This window comes from Dromiciops gliroides, chromosome 1 (genome assembly GCF_019393635.1).
Source record: "Dromiciops gliroides isolate mDroGli1 chromosome 1, mDroGli1.pri, whole genome shotgun sequence".
NCBI classification, from domain to species: Eukaryota; Metazoa; Chordata; class Mammalia; order Microbiotheria; family Microbiotheriidae; genus Dromiciops; species Dromiciops gliroides.
In genome coordinates, this window is record NC_057861.1 from 713,121,646 (window position 1) to 713,140,829 (window position 19,184).

The following is a 19,184-nucleotide window of genomic DNA, read 5'->3' on the forward strand; positions in this document are numbered from 1 at the left end:
ACTTTCCTCATATACTTTGTATGTGTATGTTTTTGTGAATATCCATGCATGTTGTCTACCCCAATAGACTATAACCTCTTTGAGAATAGGACTTATCTTAGGAGGTTACATCTAGTTTTCATGCCATCCATTTTTCTCTGAAGATTCTTTCAAAAGGTATATGTATGATATTTTTCAAACAGAGGGATTAGTGCAAGTATCAATAGAAATCAAAGTATGCAAGATGTGTTTATGTTGTAGAGCAGATTATAAAGCCATATTAAATATCTCTCCAGAGGCATGGGAATAAGAGAAATCAAGTTCTATATACTCCAGCACCAGCTACTGAAAGGAAATACAAATCACACTATGAATTTTAATTGGCTATGCTTCCAAAAAATCATTCCTTCTGTATTACTTACTCTTCAGGATAAAATTGAAATAAGATCTGGGAATTATGGTTCAATGAAGTTATTCCAAAGTTAGGACATTTTTGAAGTGATTTGGGAAGAAGGGGCAGTATATTGTAGCAAAACACCCTATTATGACACTGGAGTCTGAAAGACCTGGGTCCAAATCTTGGCTGATATATTAGTTGAGGAAGCTGGACAAGTCACTAAAACTCTCTGAGCCTCATTTTCCTCATCTATAAAATGAGGAAGTTGGACATGGTGGTCTCAAAGGTGCCTTTCAATTCTGAATCTATGATTCTGTAAGGGTGGTGATTAGCTCAGATACCCCAATGAAAGTAACTGACTAGAATAAAAGCTTTTTGAAGGAGAGAATGTATCTCAATTGAATCAATCAAGTAGATTATGAACTACATGTGGAATTGACAAAAAGGCATATTAATTCTATATGGTATAACTTCTCTTTGGACTGGCTAAGGGGCTTGGTTGCACCCAACATACCAGTTTAGAAACCAAAAAATTCAAGTTGTGGAGGAACAAAAGTACCACTGAAAAGGAATTGCTTGGGTGGAAAAGAGGAAAGAACAACTCAGTTTTGGACTCCATTTTCTCCCTGCTTTCCCCACCAACTAGAGGAGAACTGTGTAAACTTAGGAGGATAGATAGATTTGACCTTTACTCAGTTTACTAGGACAGTAATGACTGGCAGCAATGCTTTTATTTGACAGCTGAAAACAAATTAGATGCGTAAGGAAAGGAAGATTCAAGACTCTAAAAGAATCCCAGCAGAAAGCAAAACAAAACAAAAACTATACTATACCTAAGGGTAGCATCTTGAGTATTTTTGTGCAATGGCTATCAGGATTGTACCAGTATGTACTTCTGAGTAAGTATGTCACACATTTTGGGTGGAATGTTTTATGTCAGCTATTCTAAATATACAGCCATTATATATGCTCCTTTCTAAAAACAAATCAAGTCTGACTGATGGGTATCAAATTCACAATCATGGGAGAAGTACACCACTCAGCACTTATGCTATAGCATTTGAAAGACAACTCAGGGCAACCCATAGAACCATGGGGGAAGATGTAGCAGGTGTGCTTTGGGGCTCCAGCCTGGCAGTGCAAGTGGGCATTGTGTGAATAGTTCTAGAAGTTATATGTACAAATGTATGGCCAAATTTTCATTTTAGATCAGAGCAAAAACAGTAATCCAAAATAGTATATCAAATTAAAATAGAAATAGATTTTTGTGGCCACATATTGACTTATAAAGCCACAAATTAACATTATCTCTCATGATGTTATATTTATTTTGGTAAACATCTTCTAATTACATTTTAATTTGATTCCTGCCACATTATTTTTTTAAAATTTAAAATTGGAAAGAACTTCATACGTTGCCAAGTACAACTCCCTCTCCCTCCCATTCCCCACATTTTATATATGAGGAAAATGAGGTACAAATGATTTCAATGATTTGCCCAAGGTCACATAGTTCATATGTATCTGAACCAGAATTTAAACTTAGGTCTTCCTGACCACAAGTAGGGGATCGGAGCTCAGATCCTTTTTTACTCAAAATCCACATTTTATTTACTACAAAACAGTGCTACTGGTGGCTGTGTGGCCCTAAATCATTGCATCACAAGATCTATTTAAAATATATCTATATCTGTATCTGTATCTATTTCTTTCTTTCTTTTTTTCTTTCTATCTATACTATCTAATTTTTAATTTATGGAAATAAATACAATACTTGGATCATAGACTATTTTCTTCCTTCCTTCCTTCCTTCCTTCCTTCCTTCCTTCCTTCCTTCCTTCCTTCCTTCCTTCCTTCCTTCCTTCCTTCCTTCCTTCCTTCCTTTCTTTCTTCCTTTCTTTCTTCCTTTCTTCCTTTCTTTTGTACCACCTAGCTGCCCCGGATCATAGACTCTTATTGGCTTTACAATAATATAAAGGAAAACACTAAAAAATCTTCCACTTACAACAGGAACATGGTGGACTTCTATCTTTGTGGGGAAGGAGTAATATGAAATTCTTTAGTCCAGTAGTGGAGCTCACTAGTTTCCCTTATTTTCATTGTTATTTCCCTCCCCACCCCCTAAAATCTGCTTAAGCCTGAAGTAAAGACAGTAATGGAATTCAGCTATTTCCCTGAAGAATGCAGAACAGATTAATAAACATGAAGTGATATGCTTGATTGTCTATACTGCAAACTAGAATTTATGGGAACCTGGGTCTATCTAATGTACATGTTTGTGGAACCATATTGATAATTATAAATACTATTAATCATCCAGACATTTCTGTAGGAAGACTGCAGTAATATATCATTGATTACTGGAAGATGTTCTGAAAGAAAAATAAATAAATAAAAATAAAGGAATTCTAAGCATCCAGCTAAGGGCTAAAATTTCTACATCCTACTTTATCACCAATAATTCAGTATATACATATATGCACATATACACACATATATGCATATAAATGTATCTAAAATGGCAATGTTACTTTTATAAAGAATCATTGGGCATAAGGCTAGATTTATTTACATTCCTGTTATCATGCACTTTGGGCATATTTGCTTTTAGTGTGGAGACATGACCAAACAAAAAGAAATTGACTTTAACGATTGTCTTTTTTACAGTGGAAAATATTTCTGATTGTTGTTTCAACTAGGTACAAGGAACTCAAAGTCAAAGATCTAGTAAAAAATGACATTTAAAACCAAACCAGCAAGAGTTGTTAGATGCATGTTGATGAATGGGTGGGGCGAAAGGCAAATCTAGTTCTTTTAATAATATCTTTTTGGAGCATTTCAGAATCCCACCATATTTTTTAATACCAAGGATTTCTGTGGACACCCCAGAGAGCCTGTATATGAACAAGAATCTTTATTCAAATATAATAGTCAGGTGGCTATGCAACCACTGCATTAAGATCCCCATTGAGAAAGAGCCTATTATTTCCTAACAGTTTATTCTACTTTTGATAAGGCTCTATTTACTAAGAAAATTTTCCTGATATCAATCCTAATTTTGCTTCTTTGCAGTTTCCACTATTTCTTCCTAGTTCTGTCTTCTACATCTAATTTCTCTTCCAGAAAACAGCTCCTGGGGCATCTAGATGGCGCAGTGGATAGAGCACTGGCCCTGGATTCAGGAGGACCCGAGTTCAAATCCAGCCTCAGACACTTGACATGTACTAGCTGTGTGACCCTGGGCAAGTCACTTAACCCCCATTGCCCTGCCCCCCCCCAAAAAGAAAAGAAAACAGCTCCTCATCTACTACTTGAAGACAGCTTTCATGTTTCAACAATTTCTACTTTTCTCCAGATTAAACATCAGTAATTCCTTCAACAGTATGATCTGAAGTGTGTCTATAGATATGTCATAGGTTATCAAGGTCCTCCCTAGAATATGATAACCACAAACTGAACCCAATAGTTCATGCATAGTCTGACCAGATTAGAGTACAGACTATCCCCTCCTTTGTCTGGTGAACTATCTTCTTAAGAGACTGTTAGCTTGTGTGTCCACCATATTACATTGTTGACTGACATTGCTTTTGTGGTTCACGCAAAAGTAATCAACACATTAACTAAATCCAGCATTATATGCAGTGTTCCAAATCCCTATAATCTTGCCTCTGAAAAGGAAAGCTTCTTTGGGGGCCAAACCTAGTTATTAGAATTTCACAACATTCTCTTCTTGTTTTTGTTGATTTTGTCCTTGGTAACTTTCTGTATGTATTGTTGTAGTCATTGTGTATTATATTTTATGGCTCTGCTTACTTCGTCTTGTATCACTTCATATAAATGTCCCCAAGGCTTTCTATATTCTTCATATTCATCATTTCTTTCAGTACAATCATTTTTCACTATATTTATGTACCATCCCCATTCCATGTTCATCTACTTTGTTTACAATTCTTTGTTAAGCTGCTATAAATTCTTTTGGTACATACAGTACCCTTATTTCTATCTTTGACCATCTTAGGCTTTCTTCCTAGCAGATAGATATCTGGTTTAGAGGATGAGGGCAATTTGGTCACTTTTTTTAGTATAATTCTATATTAGTCTTCAAAATTGTCATAGCTTCTCAACATCAATAGATTCTGGAGGTAAGGGATTTCAGCAGCCACCCAACTGAGAATAACATCAGTAGCAAAACTTGAAAAATTGAAATGGAATGCTGTGAAATTATAATGATCACACTTGGTCTCAAAGGAACCTTCCTTTCTTTAAAAAGGAAGGGTACTATGAGTATTGAACATTGTATATAATGCTCGATTTGGCTGATGTATTAGTTAGTTTTGGAACAATTCACAGCTCAACCAATAAATACATCAGTGATCCCATCTTCTTCTGGTTATTCCAAAACTAATTTTTTTTTTGGTGAGGCAATTGGGGTTAAGTGACTTGCCCAGGGTCACACAGCTAGTGTTAAATGTCTGAGGCCGGATTTGAACTCAGGTATTCCTGAATCCAGGGCCGGTGCTCTATCCACTGCACCATCTAGCTGCCCCTCCAAAACTAATTTCTCACCTTAGGTTATTTTTGCTTCCACAATCTATTGCTTCCTAGCAATGTCTAGCTTTGGAGTCAAAGAACCTGGGTTTAAATCCCATTTCTTATGCTTATCAGTTATATGACCTTAAACGAGTGGCTTTACTCCCTTTGAAATTGTGGGGATGCTCATTAATTGGGAAATGGCTGAACAAGCTGTGGTATGTGGTCATGACAGAATACTACTGTGCCATAAGAAATAATGAGACTTCATGATCTTAGGAAAAAAAAACCATGAAATAATGAAGAGTGAAATGATCAGAATTAAGATTACATTGTATACAGTAACAGTAATATTGTTTAAGAGCAAATTTTAGTGACTAAATCCTTTTGACTAGTATAAATACCCAAATTAACTACAAATGATCTATGAAGAAAGACTCTATATGCATCCAGAGAAAGAACTGATAAATAGAAGAATTAAGTATATAAAAATGATTTTATATATATAAATATATGTGTGTATATGTGCATGTGTGTGAGTATATACACACGTGTCCAATGATAGCCATCTCTAGGGCAGAGGAGGAGAGGAAAAAATTACACAATAACTTTACTATATATTTAAATGGTATAATAGTAAGTTGTACATAATTGATTTGCAGTTTCATGTGTAATCATCTTTTTATTTAATTCCACTATCTTATAAAAATGCTTGTTTCATTTCTTAAGACTAAGATAAAAATTTAAAAATAAACTAAAATGAGGGGTTGTATTTTATAGCCTCTGAATTTCTTTCCACCTTTACCTCTATAATCCCATATCAAATAAGTCTACCTTTTTTATTTTTTTCTAAAAGCATCTCTCTCTCTCTCCTTTTCCCCCCTCTCCTACCTTTCCCTCCCCATTGCAAAAAAAGAAGCAAAACAAATTCCCACATTGGTCATGTCCAAAAATGTGTGATCTCATTCTACATCTTGAGTCCACCTACACTGTCAGAGAGTAGCATGTTTCATCATGAGTCCTCTGGAAGCACAATTGGTCATTGTGGTGATTATATTGTTATTGTCTTTCAAAGTTGTTTCTCTAAAAATGTTATTACTGAATACATTGTTCTTTCTTCTTTCTTTTTCTTTCTTTCTTTTTTTTTTTGTGGGGTAATGAGGGTTAAGTGACTTGCCCAGGGTCACACAGTTAGTGTCAAGGGTCTGAGGTCAGATTTGGACTCAGTTCCTCTTGAATCCATTACTTTATCCACTATGCCATTAGCTGCCCCCCTTGTTCTTTCTTCTGATTCTGCTCACTCCATTCAACATCTAATAACTTTTCCTTTATTCGTATTAAATCCCTATTAAATTTCACCAAATGATAGAGACCTTTAATTAGAAAGGCCTTAAGGACTAGTACCGCTAAGAATCAAAACCACAAAAGTCTCTCCACCTCTAGGACCTAGAGAATGTGAAGTCAGAACCCAGACCAAAAGCCTAGCCCTAATGTCTACCATCCAAAAACATTAGAGAAAAATACCAAATACCGTGGTCCTTTCCATTGAGACCCAGAATCAGTGTGGCCCCAAGCCAATCCTGAACCTCCTGGCCCAACCAATGTGACTTAGTTTTCAGGGTGACTTCAATATATGCCTCCCTCAATTATCAGCATCTCCAATATTTTAATGAACTGGTATTGAAAAGGACTTTAGGCTTGAAACTATATTCTTTTTTTTTTTTGGGTGGGGGGGCATATAGTTAACTCACTTCTTTTCTTTTGCCTTGTCTACTCCACTTCGCTTCCCTAGAATTTGGAGAGGAAGGTCATAGAAGCCAATATCATGCTTCTCCATTTCAATTGCACCTATTCTAATGCCCAGTACCATGGAAACACTCATTCCTCTCCATGGTTCCATAAAAGAAAGCGAAGCAGTAGACTCATGGCTTTATGCATTGAAACTGTCTAAAGGAGGCGAAAAACAGAAAACAAACAAAACAACAACAAAACAATAAAACAAACAACTTTTGAACACAGCTTTCTTAGACAGCCTAGAATGGTGGTAATAGTATGAAACCCTACATGTATCTGTGAATAAATATTTCCCCCAAAGGAGTTTCAAATTATCAGACAAATCTGAACACCGAAGGGAGGCTCAAGAACACCGAATTGTCAAAGCACAATAGACAAGATGAAAACGATAGTTCATCTAGATGTGAGAAATCCTAGATAGTAAAATAATAAAAACAAAGAAAACCTATACTAAATAGGCCCCTTATTTTATTTGCTTAGAGAAGTACTGTCTTTTGAAAACATATTGTTTTTACTTTTTAGTTAGTTCTTCATGATTAACTATAACTATAAGCCACACATAATATAGCATAAAAGATGCCCTCTTAGATTAGGACCTATTTTTATCATCCCAGTTATGAAACATAATCAAGTGATTAGTAGCTGAATAGATAGCTATGAGTAAGTAATACCATTGAAAAGTGTACCTTGGTAAATCACATGATCCTGGCAATTAACTCACTGTCTCATAAGTCTGTATAATGCAGATGAACGTAATACAACAGATTGTTCTGAAAAATCTATAGAACTATTTTTCGATGACAACCCTGCTAATTTCTCAGATTTCAGCATTCTTCTGCTTACATTTTAGCAAAATCTGAAAATGCAAGGAATAATTGGCGATTGCTTTCAAAATGGGGGATAATTTTTTGAGATTTTTAGAAACTAAGATATTGCTAAAAAATCTCCACATTTTGTCAGTTTAGCTTTTACTTTCTGTCCCTAACATTTCTCCTGCAATCTTACAGTTTGGGTTTTTAAAAATATAATTAGTCACTTTAACAAGAACAAATCAATTTCATTGTCTAAATAACACAGTGCACATTAAGGGGCTGGGAGGTGTAACGCTGTCTCTTCTTAGAGGTTTCTGTTATGTCCTCAGAAAGTATCCTGACTTCCTTTTTTCCTTATTGGTTAAGTGATGAAAGTGGAAGAATAAATAAAATCACAAAACCAGCTCTTTTGAATAAATAAATTATATGTACTACAGAGTAGATTCTTCCAATGTAGTCTATTCTTCTGTTGAATGCCACCCCCCTTTTTACAGGGTGGTGGGGGGTCTCATAATAGAAGAGACTGTCATGCTAAGAAAACAGGTATTTAAAGACTAATGTAGACACTGTATTACTTTAGAGGAATATGACATAATAAAGATATGTGTCTATTCCTTATCCCTTCCCAGGATATAAATTCCATGAGAATAGCTAAAATTTATTCTCTAAACTCTGAATCCATGGACTCCGGTATTCAGAATACCCCAGTATCAAGCAGTGTTCTATCTAGAACAAGCATTTGATCAATGTCTGTGGGATGAGATTGTACACTAGCATATGGAAATAATGAAAATGACAATTCACATTAGTATAGTGCTTTTTCATAGCAACCCTATGGTAGGCACTGGAAACATTATTATCCTTATTTATAGTAGGCCAGTCATTGAACTTCCATGGGCTTCAGTTGCCTTATTTATAAAATGAGGGGGTGGGAGTCGACCAGATGACCTGTACATTCCCTTTCAGGTGCATATCTATGATCCATGGGACACACAGCTGCTATGTGTCTGAGGCTGGATTAAAAGCTGAGGGCCTTTACTCTTTTTTTTCTGAGTACCTTTACTCTAAACCCAGAGTTCTATCAGTTATCCTTCCTTTGGCAGATAGGTTACAGTTCTTTCAAAGGTAGCTAAGGTGTCTGAATGCCATGTGGTAGCCTTGTATTTTTCAGATAACATCTGATTTATTCAGCTATCTATACTTATCCTTGGCATAGAAAATTCTGCAATTGCTATAAATTTCTGATTTTGATATTTGCACTGGTTGGGACATCGTATTGCCTGGGTTCACACATGTGATTGTCCACATTTTAGTAACAATTCCTCAATATAAATATATCTCGGTAAATGCCCACTTGACATTATTTTCCATGCCATATGTTTACACTTGTTATATTTTATTTCAGACATTTCCTTCCCCTTGCTTAGCCAGTGTTATACAAATAAGGGAGCTTTGGGGCAGCTAGGTGCCGCAGTGGATAGAGCAGTGGCCCCGGAGTCAGGAGGACCTGAGTTCAAATCTGGCCTAAGACCCTTGACACTTACTAACTGTGTGACCCTGGGCAAGTCACTTAACCCCAATTGCCTCATACACAAAAAACAAACAAATAAGGGAGCTTTAATAACTGCTGGATTATTTTTAAGGCCAGTACACATTTGTGTTGACAGTTATCATATAATTGTAGGATATTTGAAATAGAAGGTACCTAAAACATCATTTAGTCATAGGATCATACATAACAGACTTCAAAACATTCAAATAAGCAAACAAGTACTATTTGTTAATTCTTACTACATTCCATGCACTGTGTTGGATGCTAAGCAGAAAATAATCTCTACCTATAAGAAGCTTACTTTTTTTTTTTTTTTGGTGAGGCAATTGGGGTTAAGTGACTTGCCCAGGGTCACACAGCTAGTATGTGTTAAGTATCTGAGGATGGATTTGAACTCAGGTCCTCCTGAATCCGGGGCCAGTGCTCTATCCACTGTGCAACCTGGCTTCCCAGAAGCTTACATTCTAAGGAGGGAGACAACAAGTACATATATAACTTCAGGCGGAATAACAAGAGAAGAGATAAAAATAAAAGCAGAGGCTAACTGCAAGGTAATTTTAGAGGGAAGACATCAGAAAATGGGGGAACTGGGAAAGGCTTTACTTGCTCATGAAAGCAGAGATGGATTCTAGAACACAAATAGGAGGTGAGAGGACATTCTCAGCCTGGGGTACCATCAGTGCAAAGGCATGAAGATAAAGGCGCAAGTGTGTGTGTGTGTGTGTGTGTGTGTGTGTGTGTGTGTGTGTGTGTGTGTGTGTGAGGAGGACAGAGAAGTTAAATTTGGCTGGATCAGGGGACAGGAGGGGTGTGATGGATGGAGAGGCTGAAATGATAGGTTGGGTGAAGGCTATAAAGGCCCTGAGAAGCTAAACAGTAGTGTTCAGATTTGATCACAGAGGCTGTAGGGAGCCACTAGAGTTTATTGAATAGAAGATGAAATGGACAGAAGTATACTTATGGAAAATCACTTTGGTAGCCCTGTGGAGAATAAACTAAAGTGGAGAGAGACTTGAAGTGAGGAGACCAATTAGAAAGCCATTGCAATCATCTGGGTGAGAGGTGATGAGGTACTAAACAAAAATGGTAGCTATGTTTTTGGAGAAGAGGGGTTAGTTTGGCAAAATGTTGCAGAGAGAGAAATAGCAAGGCTTGGTATCTGATTGCACAATGACTTTTTTCTTTAAAGGACTGGGAAGATTTGGCAAGGTTTAAAGGCGGTAGCTCAAGGATGAGTAGTTAGGCACAAATTGAAAATTAAGGAGGGAGAATTATTGAGGTTGCAATATGCTAAAGAAGAGGGGAGGGAATTGGATCAATTGTACTTGTATATAGGTTGGCCTTGGCAAGGGGAAAGGCTATATTATTGTTGTTAAAGTTTGGAGCAAAGGAAAAGAGATTAGGGGGTAATTGAAAAGGGGTTTTGAGGTTAAACAAATGGGGAAGAAGGAAACTCACCACAACTAGCTTCAATTTTCTCAATAAAGTAAGAACCACAATCATAAGCTAGAAGGGCTTGGTTAGGCAGTAAGGTAGGGTTAAAGAGAGATGATTGAAAAAAAGCTTTTGTGGGGATTGAGATAAGGAATCAATTAGAGAGGAACAAAAGCATTTCCTTGCTGCAGTGAGGGCCTAGTTGAAGTTAGGAAACACAAGTTGATAATGTACTCAGTCAGAAAAGTTTGGACTTCCTTCAGCTCTGTATAATATTACTAGCAGGAACAGGGGAGGCAGAGGATGTAAATAATCCTGCATTAAGGTTGAATCAGGGGTAAGGGTCAATAGAAAAATGGACAAAGCATTGTTGTTATTCAGTCATTTCATTTGTGTCCAACTCTTTATGACCCCATTTTTTGGGTACTAGAGTAGTTTGCCATTTCCTTCTCTAGCTCATTTTACAGATGAGGATACTGAAGCAAATAGGGTTAAGTGACTTGCCTAGAGTCACACAGATAATAAGTGTTTGAGGCAGGATTTGAACTCAGAAAGATGAGTATTCCTGACTCCAAATCCAAAATTCTATCCACTATCCCACCTAGTTGAACAAAACATTTTTAGAGAGTATAGGACAGTGTAGAGTTGAATTGGCTAATTAAAAGTGTTGGGATTGGAGAGAAGGGAAAGTGTCCCCTTCTGGTTGAGGGTAGTACTCTTGGTCACTCTGACGATGCTGCGGCTTCTGGACTTTAGTGACTATCTAATTGAACTCCCTCACTTTACAGATAAGGAAACTAATTGCTCAGACAGGTAAAGTGATTTACCAAAGATTACTAATGGGTAACAGAACCAAGACTAATATCCACGGCCAATGACACCCAAACCAGGGTTCTTTTTATTACATCAAACTATGGTTTCTCCTTGAAGAATCCTTGATGGATTTACCTCCAAGAGTGCCAATGAATCTTAATAAAATGGTTGAGTCTTGTAGACTAATAGTAGAGGCCTTGAGGTTTCTAATCTTCCTACTGTTTTTGTTGTTGTTTTGTTTTGTTTTACTGGGTGATGTGGGTTAAGTGACTTGCCCAAGGTCACACAGCTAGTCAGTGTCAAGTGTCTGAGGCTGGATTTGAACTCAGGTCCTCCTGAATTCAGGGCTGGTGTTTTCTCTACTCTACCACCTAGCTGCCCCCCTAATCTTCCTACTGTTAACCAACATATTCTTAGTTCTTTTACTAAAGATATATATGCTTCCATAAGTCTGGTTTTGATAAGATGAATGACCCTTGACGTAGATAGATGGATGGATATGCACATACAAATAACATAACTTGTAAACTTTTAAAATAAATAATTTACTAAATATTACATTAATAAAATATTTCAAAAATGAATACTATATTTCATCATTCAACATATGATGAAACCAATATAAAGCAAAGTGCATGAACTCACAAAGAGAAGATACCAAAGGAATTACATACAAACTAGGAGAGACCAAAAAAACATCAAAGAGATTTAAAATGAAAACATTTTTATCAGAGAAAAATATGCAATAACACAGAGAAATCATGTAAAACTTTTTCACTGATACTTCAATTCAAAGAATATGAAGAAGTTTTCAAAGGAAGCAACCCAAACTATTAACAACCATATTAAACATGCTCTAAATCAATAATAATTTAAAAAAATTCAAATTAAAGCAAATTTGATCTTCCACCTCATACCCACTGGAGTGACAAATAAGAGAACAGAGGAAATGGCAAATGTTGGAAGGGTTGTAGAAAATAAGTAGAGTGTACTAGTAAGTGGGGCTGTGAATTGGTCCAGTCATTCTGGAAAGCTTTCTGGAACTATGCCCCAAAAGTTACAAAACTGTTTCCTTTTGACTCAACGATACCACTACTATGTCTCTATAGCATAAAAAGATCAAAGGAAGAAAACATAAGTAGAAAAATATTAATAGCAGCTCTTTTTGTAGTTGCTCAACACTGGACAGTAAGAACCTGCCCTCCTATTGAGGAAAATTTAAACAAATTAGGGTATGTGAATACAAGAGTTTATTCTTATGTGCTGAGAAATGCTGAAAAGGACAGTTTCAAAGGAAACCAGGAATATTTTTATGAATTGATGCAGAGTAAAGTTAGTAGAACTGAGTGAACAAATTATAAAACAAAAACTTCATTATAAAGAAAAAAATAAACAACTTTCAGAGACTCTAGAACTCTGATCACTGCAATGATAAAACACAAATCCAAAAGACTGAACATGAAATACACCACCCATCTACTTCCTGAGAGGAGATAGAATTAAAATGAAGGAGGCATTCATTTTTTGGACATGGCCCATAGGGTAATTTGTTTCATTAAACTATGCTTATTTCTTATGAGTTTTATTTTTATAATTAACTTTTCTTTTTCATTGTTGAAAGAGGGATAGTATGAGGGAGATATAAAAATGTTCATAACAATAAACAAATATCTTTTAAGAAGAAGTTGCACCGTTTTATTCTCTTAATTTATGTCAGTTGTTCTCTACTGCCCAGGGCTGTGAAATTTGATCATTCTCCTTAGAGGGTTTCAAATCCCTATGACAACACACTACCATGGTTCCCAAGTATGTAAAAAAATGCTCTTTAATGAGATTTTTAGGATTTTAAGGGAACTTAAAATATAGATCTAACAAAGCAACAGCAACACAAATATTAAAAAAAAAATAGGATTACAATGTGTTATATTCCCTCGAATGGAATGTAAGTTCTTTGAGGGTAGTAAATAGAATTACTCATTTTTGTATCCCTAGGCACACTGGCCTGCAGACTGTGTGTAGTTAATAGATGTCTGTCTAATTTAATTGAATTATATTTGTCAAAGTTTTGAGTAATATGTTAGAGAAGTTTCCATATTTGTCACCGCATAGTAGGAGTGGGGTTGAGTGTAGGATCATAGAATCATAGATTAAAGCTGAAAGAGACCTTGAAGGATATTGAGTCTAATCCCCCTTATTTTAAAGATAAGCAAACTAACAGGTAGAAAGGTTAATTGACTTGTTCAGGGCTATAAGTCAAGTATCTGAAGTAGAATTCTTATCTATGTCATCCTTAATGATAATACAGCACTTTAGCCATTACAACAGACTGAGATTTGTTAGTTTTTATTTGTTTGTTATTTTATTTTTTCTCTAGTAATCAGACACAATATCAGTGGCCCAGTGCCATCTTGTAAGAAGTGATGATGGCCACCATACACAGAAGCATCACACAAGGCCTCAATGAAACAATGTTTGTCTTTAGCACAGCCTATAGGGCTACCAAGTGACAAGAACTGAGAAGAGGAGCTAGAATAAAGATGCAATCAGGGTTATAGGGAGGAGAAGGAAGAGGGAAAGAAGAAAATGGGAAGAGACACCTACTCCAGTCAAACCCAAACCAGACCCAAATGACAAGCTTAGATTCAAAACAAATTAAAGAAAACATTTGCAATAAAGTATAGTTGAATGTTTTTTGCAGTTGTCATGAGGCTACCAGGCAGCTAAGTGAAAAATCAGTAATTTGGAATGAAATCCCAACATACAAATGCTAAAAAAACAAAGGCAAAACAAAAAAGTTAACTTCAGGTTAACTGTAGAAAACAAGGGAAATTTCTACATTTGGTCACCCCTAAAGATCAATTAACTTACTTCATACTGATGCAAATGAAGAAAGAACATAACTCACATTGAGCTGCAGCTCATCAGTCCATTGGCCAATTAGGCGGTAGCCAGGATTGGTGGTGTTTGTTATCTGGTACTGAAAGATGTCATAACGTCCAGGTGCGTCCCCATTTTTGTTAAACGTCACTGGAGTGCCAGCACTGCCTGAAGGAGTCAAGAACAAGAAAGGAACCAGATCTCATGAAACAAAATGTATTTGATTACTTTTGCTTTGTCCAACAGATGTCAGAATTGAATATCTCCTACTGCACAAGCCCTCCATCACTGCGGTGTTTTAAATGGATGGCTTAGGATGAGGTGTGGCAATTTCATCTCTTGCTTGTTGGTTAAAAAAAAAAAAAAAAAGCTGAGGAGGGGGATGGAGAAGCCAAGGAAAAACCCCAAGCCTTGCTTTCGTCTTGCCTTATACACACAGCATGAAATATTAGAAGCTTTCTCTACCACCCCCCCACATCTCTTGAGGGAGTTCTTTAGTGGAAATCAGCCCTGTGAATGGAGCCTCTAAATGACTTTTTCCCAGAAAATGTTCCATCTGCTTCTCAGAGATATTGCTGTCAGAAGACGGCCCAGGTTTGCATGTCTTGACTGGCATCCAGAAATAGCTTCCTCCTCCACAATATGTTTTTATTCCAGTAATCTGCATGCAATTCGGATGAAAAGAACAGGAGAAACAATAGGAGATGGATAGACTACCCCCTCCCCTTTCCATTTTTAAATTCCCTTGATTCTACTATAAAAATACTAATAATCATTTTAAGGCTAACTTTACAACAGGACCATTAATGATTGGATATATTAATATGTCTATAGGTGCCTTATATTTTCTCCATATATGTCATACATTATTCTTAGTATCTGCGTATGTCACAAAGACTAAATTGTAGCTAATGGATACAGCAGCAGGGATTATGAGAAATTTGTAAATAATCTTCTGTTTACACTTCTGTTGTCATGGCCAACAATTTGTTGGTTGTAACTAACATGCTGATTAAGACATTAGTGATCCTGAGTAAGTGATTATATGTTTGAATCTTTTCACATTTGACATTTATATGTTATAAGCATGAGAGCAATCTAGGTTTAGCGAATATTTTCTTGAGCCAATACCTGCAATCAAGACAAAGAATTTCTTAAATTATCTAATAGTTATTCTTCCCAAAAAGACAAAAACAGAAGCCTTCATTGATTAATTTTCTAATTGATTTTCTAATTTTTCCCCTTCTGCAGAAATTTCACTATTTTCTTGTTGATAAATGTGTTTACTATATATGTACATCTGTATGTACACATAGATACATGTTATATATAATTATATGTAGACATGAATCAAGTATCACACAAGCTATTTACAATGAGATATAAAGCAATTGATATATAGATATTGCTCTCTGATCAAAGCAAACGTGATCAGTTAGCATGAAAAGAAAATCTTATAAAAAGCAATGTGAAGTACTTTTCTATGTGATTTAGAATTGTAGAATTATTGTTTCAAGAAGTTTTTGAATACATCCTATATGATTTGCCGCCAAAGCCTACTTATTTAATAATGTATTAAAAGAATTTAAAATCAGAAAGAAAAGACGCAAGATCATGCCAAAGGATTAAGAGAAAATCCTCTGTTATCCATTACTCTATTTCTCCTTATCTCTTATTATTTTTAACTTCCTTATTCTAAAGACTTTTTAAAAGAAGTTAGTTTCTACATCAGTGCTTAAGATTATTACTTTCTTTTGTATTCTCATCTCTTACTAAATGGTAGGTAGTCAGTGAAACAAATGTTTCAAAAGACAGACTTAAGCAAGATTCTTAGGTTTAATGTAAATGAGAAACTGGATACTGATTAAATGCAAGGAAATATTTTTGCACTAAAGTATAGGGATAGAATGTAGGCCACTATCCAATGTGAGCTTCTAAAGCTATTGCATTTGATGAAACTGAGTTTTTAAAATATCATCACAGAGTTATGAAACCAGAAAACACACATGTAAACAATAGCCATGCAAACAATATACATGTGTGTATTGTGCATACATGTGTTTCCATGTATATATACATATATCATAATATGATACAAATATACATATACATGCCCGATGGGGCTAACAGATATTATACCTAATAAAAACTGACCCATTTATGCTGAAGTAATTTTTCTTTTGTAAAATCTTACAGTTGAGTTAAAAGAAAATCTACTGTTCAAGTGCAAGATGGCTAAAGAAGAGTTCTGAAAAGAAAGACCTGGGGGTTTCTGTTAGCTACAAGCTATATATTAGTAAACATTGTGCTATGCAGTCCTCCAGAATGTCTATGTGATGTTAGACAACATGTTGCCCTGTCCACATCTCATGAGGTGATGATTTTTTATACTCTCTTCTAGTCAGACAATCTGTGGATAACTTTGTTCACTTCTGGGTGCCATATATTTTGAAAACATATTGATAATCTGGACAGCAACCAGAAGAGGGGAGCTAGATAGGAAGGACACCTTAAGATTATACTGCAGGGCAGCTAGGTGGCACAGTGAATAAAGCACCAGGCCTGGATTCAGGAGGACCTGAGTTCAAATCTGGCCTCAGACACTTGATACTTATTAGCTACGTGACCCTGGGCAAGTCACTTAACCTCATTGCCCTGCCAAAAACAAAATTATATTGCATGAGAACCATTTGAAAGAATTTTAGAATGTTCAGTCTGGAAAAGAGTTGAGGCTAGTGGGGGACTGAGGATTCTTCAAACACATGTGAGTTTATTCCATTTAACCCACTTTTCTATCTTGCTTCAGAGGGCAGAATTAGAAGCAGTAAGGACAAGTTGGCAAGAGACAAATTTGGATTTGCTGTAAGGAAAAGCTTCCTAATAATTACAGCAATTTCAAAGTGGAATGGATTACCTCTCATGAAAAGTCATTATTCAAAAGCTAGACAATCATATATCAGTTCTGATTAGAACGGGTTAAACAGGTTGTTTGTTGAACTAGATGGTTTTTGAGTTCTTGTCCAACACTAATATCCTGTGATCCTGAGAGTCACAATAACAGTTAATGTAATATAAATTTACATAATCTAAGTACACTTAGCATTTTACATATATATCCGCATATGCATATATTAATTTTATCTACAAATACATATATGTTTATATGTCTGTGTATGCAAACACATACACATAGACGAAGAAATTGAGGCAGATAGAAGTTGTGACTTACCCTAGATTACATACATAGTTACTGTCAGTAGTCAGATTTTTACTCTGCAAAGTTGCAAAGTGTGTGTGTGTGTGTGTAAGTGTGTCTATGGTGTGTCCATTCTCAGTTGCTTCATCTATAAATTGAGGATAGTAATAGCACATCTCACAGACTTGTGAAGATCATGAGACAACATGTAAAGCATTTTGTAAATTTGAAGCACTACATAAATGCTAATTTTATTGTAATTAAGCTAAAAGTTGGAAAATGTTAAAGATCCTTATTGTCCCTAAAGAAAAGATATGAGTAGATACCTTTCCCTACCCCAATTATTGCAAAAAATAGGGAACTACAGATCTTGAACACTGAAAAGAATATCAAACTTTTTATTAGTTATGTTGATTAGTTTTGCTGAACTTTCTCCCTCCTATTTTATTTTTTGTTATAATAGGTTGTTCTGTTAAGAGAGGGATAGAAGAGGGATATAATGGGAAATATATGTGATATAAAAATAATGGATATTATTAAAACATTTAAAAATATTTACATCATCAGTATACAAAATAGTCCATTAAGACCCCATTTTCAGCTGTCCAATCATATTGGCTGGGCAGCATTCCTTTAGTTACTTGTAGAACCACCCCTTTAGTAGCAAGGTGGGGAGGCTAAGGTCGCGATCCATTTAAATTCTCTCCAATCCACATCAAGAAGTTGCCAAAATAATCCTCTCAAGATCAAATACGAAGTAGGCTACCCACCTCCAAGACAGAAGATGAAGCCAACTACCCCTATTCTGACAGGAAAGTGTCAGGGTATAATGAAATACTTTTGTGGTTATTGCCATCACAGGCATATACTTGATTATGCCTGTTTGTCCTAAGTATTCTGATTTCCTTCTTCTTCATTATAATAATAATAATTATTATTATTATTTTCTAGTGGTTGGTATGTGAAACAAAATAAATGCTTCTTTTTTTTTTTTTTTTAGTGAGGCTATTGGGGTTAAGTGACTTGCCCAGGGTCACACAGCTAGTAAGCGTTAAGTGTCTGAGGTCGGATTTGAACTCAGGTACTCCTGACTCCAAGGCCGGTGCTCCATCCACTGCACCACCTAGCTGCCCCTAAAATAAATTCTTCTTAACTGAAAAAAAAAATCCTCTTAATAAAACAGTGGGAAGTGGATGAACATGGTTCCTACCGATTATTAGGAAAAGTGACTTGGGGACTTTTAAAAACAAAACTATTTAAGGTTAGATTTCTGTTCTCTGTGATCCTGACAAGAACCTGCCAAGTTTGTAGCAAGTAAAGAAAAGTCCCTCTTCAGGTCATTAGCAAGAATATTTTTTAAAGGCTGTCACTTTGCATTGACACATTAATATTCAGACCTTTGCCTACCTTTTGCTCTAATGCTGGATACTGGAATGTGTACTGTGTCTTCAATCTCTATTCATTAAGTAATAGGACTTGAACCTTCCATAGACTTTGAAGTAAAGAGGCTGTCAGAGGTATATGTAGACAGGACGATTTTATCTAAGCAGTTACAAGGCCATTTGCAGAGTAGATCATCAGCTCACAAGAGAAAGGCTCCTTGGGAGGCAACATCGTGCATGGTCTTTCTCCTCTCACACTCTTTGTTGGAGGAAATTATTCTTGTCCTGCCCTTTTCCATTCTCATTAAAAGTCTTGTTAAAAAATTAAGTTAGAATAACTTAATACTTTATCTAAATGATAACTGGTAAGCAGGCTTTGTGTGGCTCTGACCTTTTTGATGGATTCCATAATGTAATT

General features: G+C 35.8%; 1 protein-coding gene across 2 annotated transcripts in view; it reads right to left on the minus strand.

The window, feature by feature from the left end:
- Nucleotides 1-19,184, minus strand: part of GRM7 (glutamate metabotropic receptor 7) — a 995,782-nt gene that overhangs the window by 322,812 nt on the left and 653,786 nt on the right. For both annotated transcript variants that reach the window (XM_043978848.1, XM_043978847.1), the window contains exon 7: nucleotides 14,217-14,356. In XM_043978848.1, coding sequence (XP_043834783.1) covers nucleotides 14,217-14,356 — 140 coding nt within the window. The remainder of the gene's footprint in view (nucleotides 1-14,216; nucleotides 14,357-19,184) is intronic.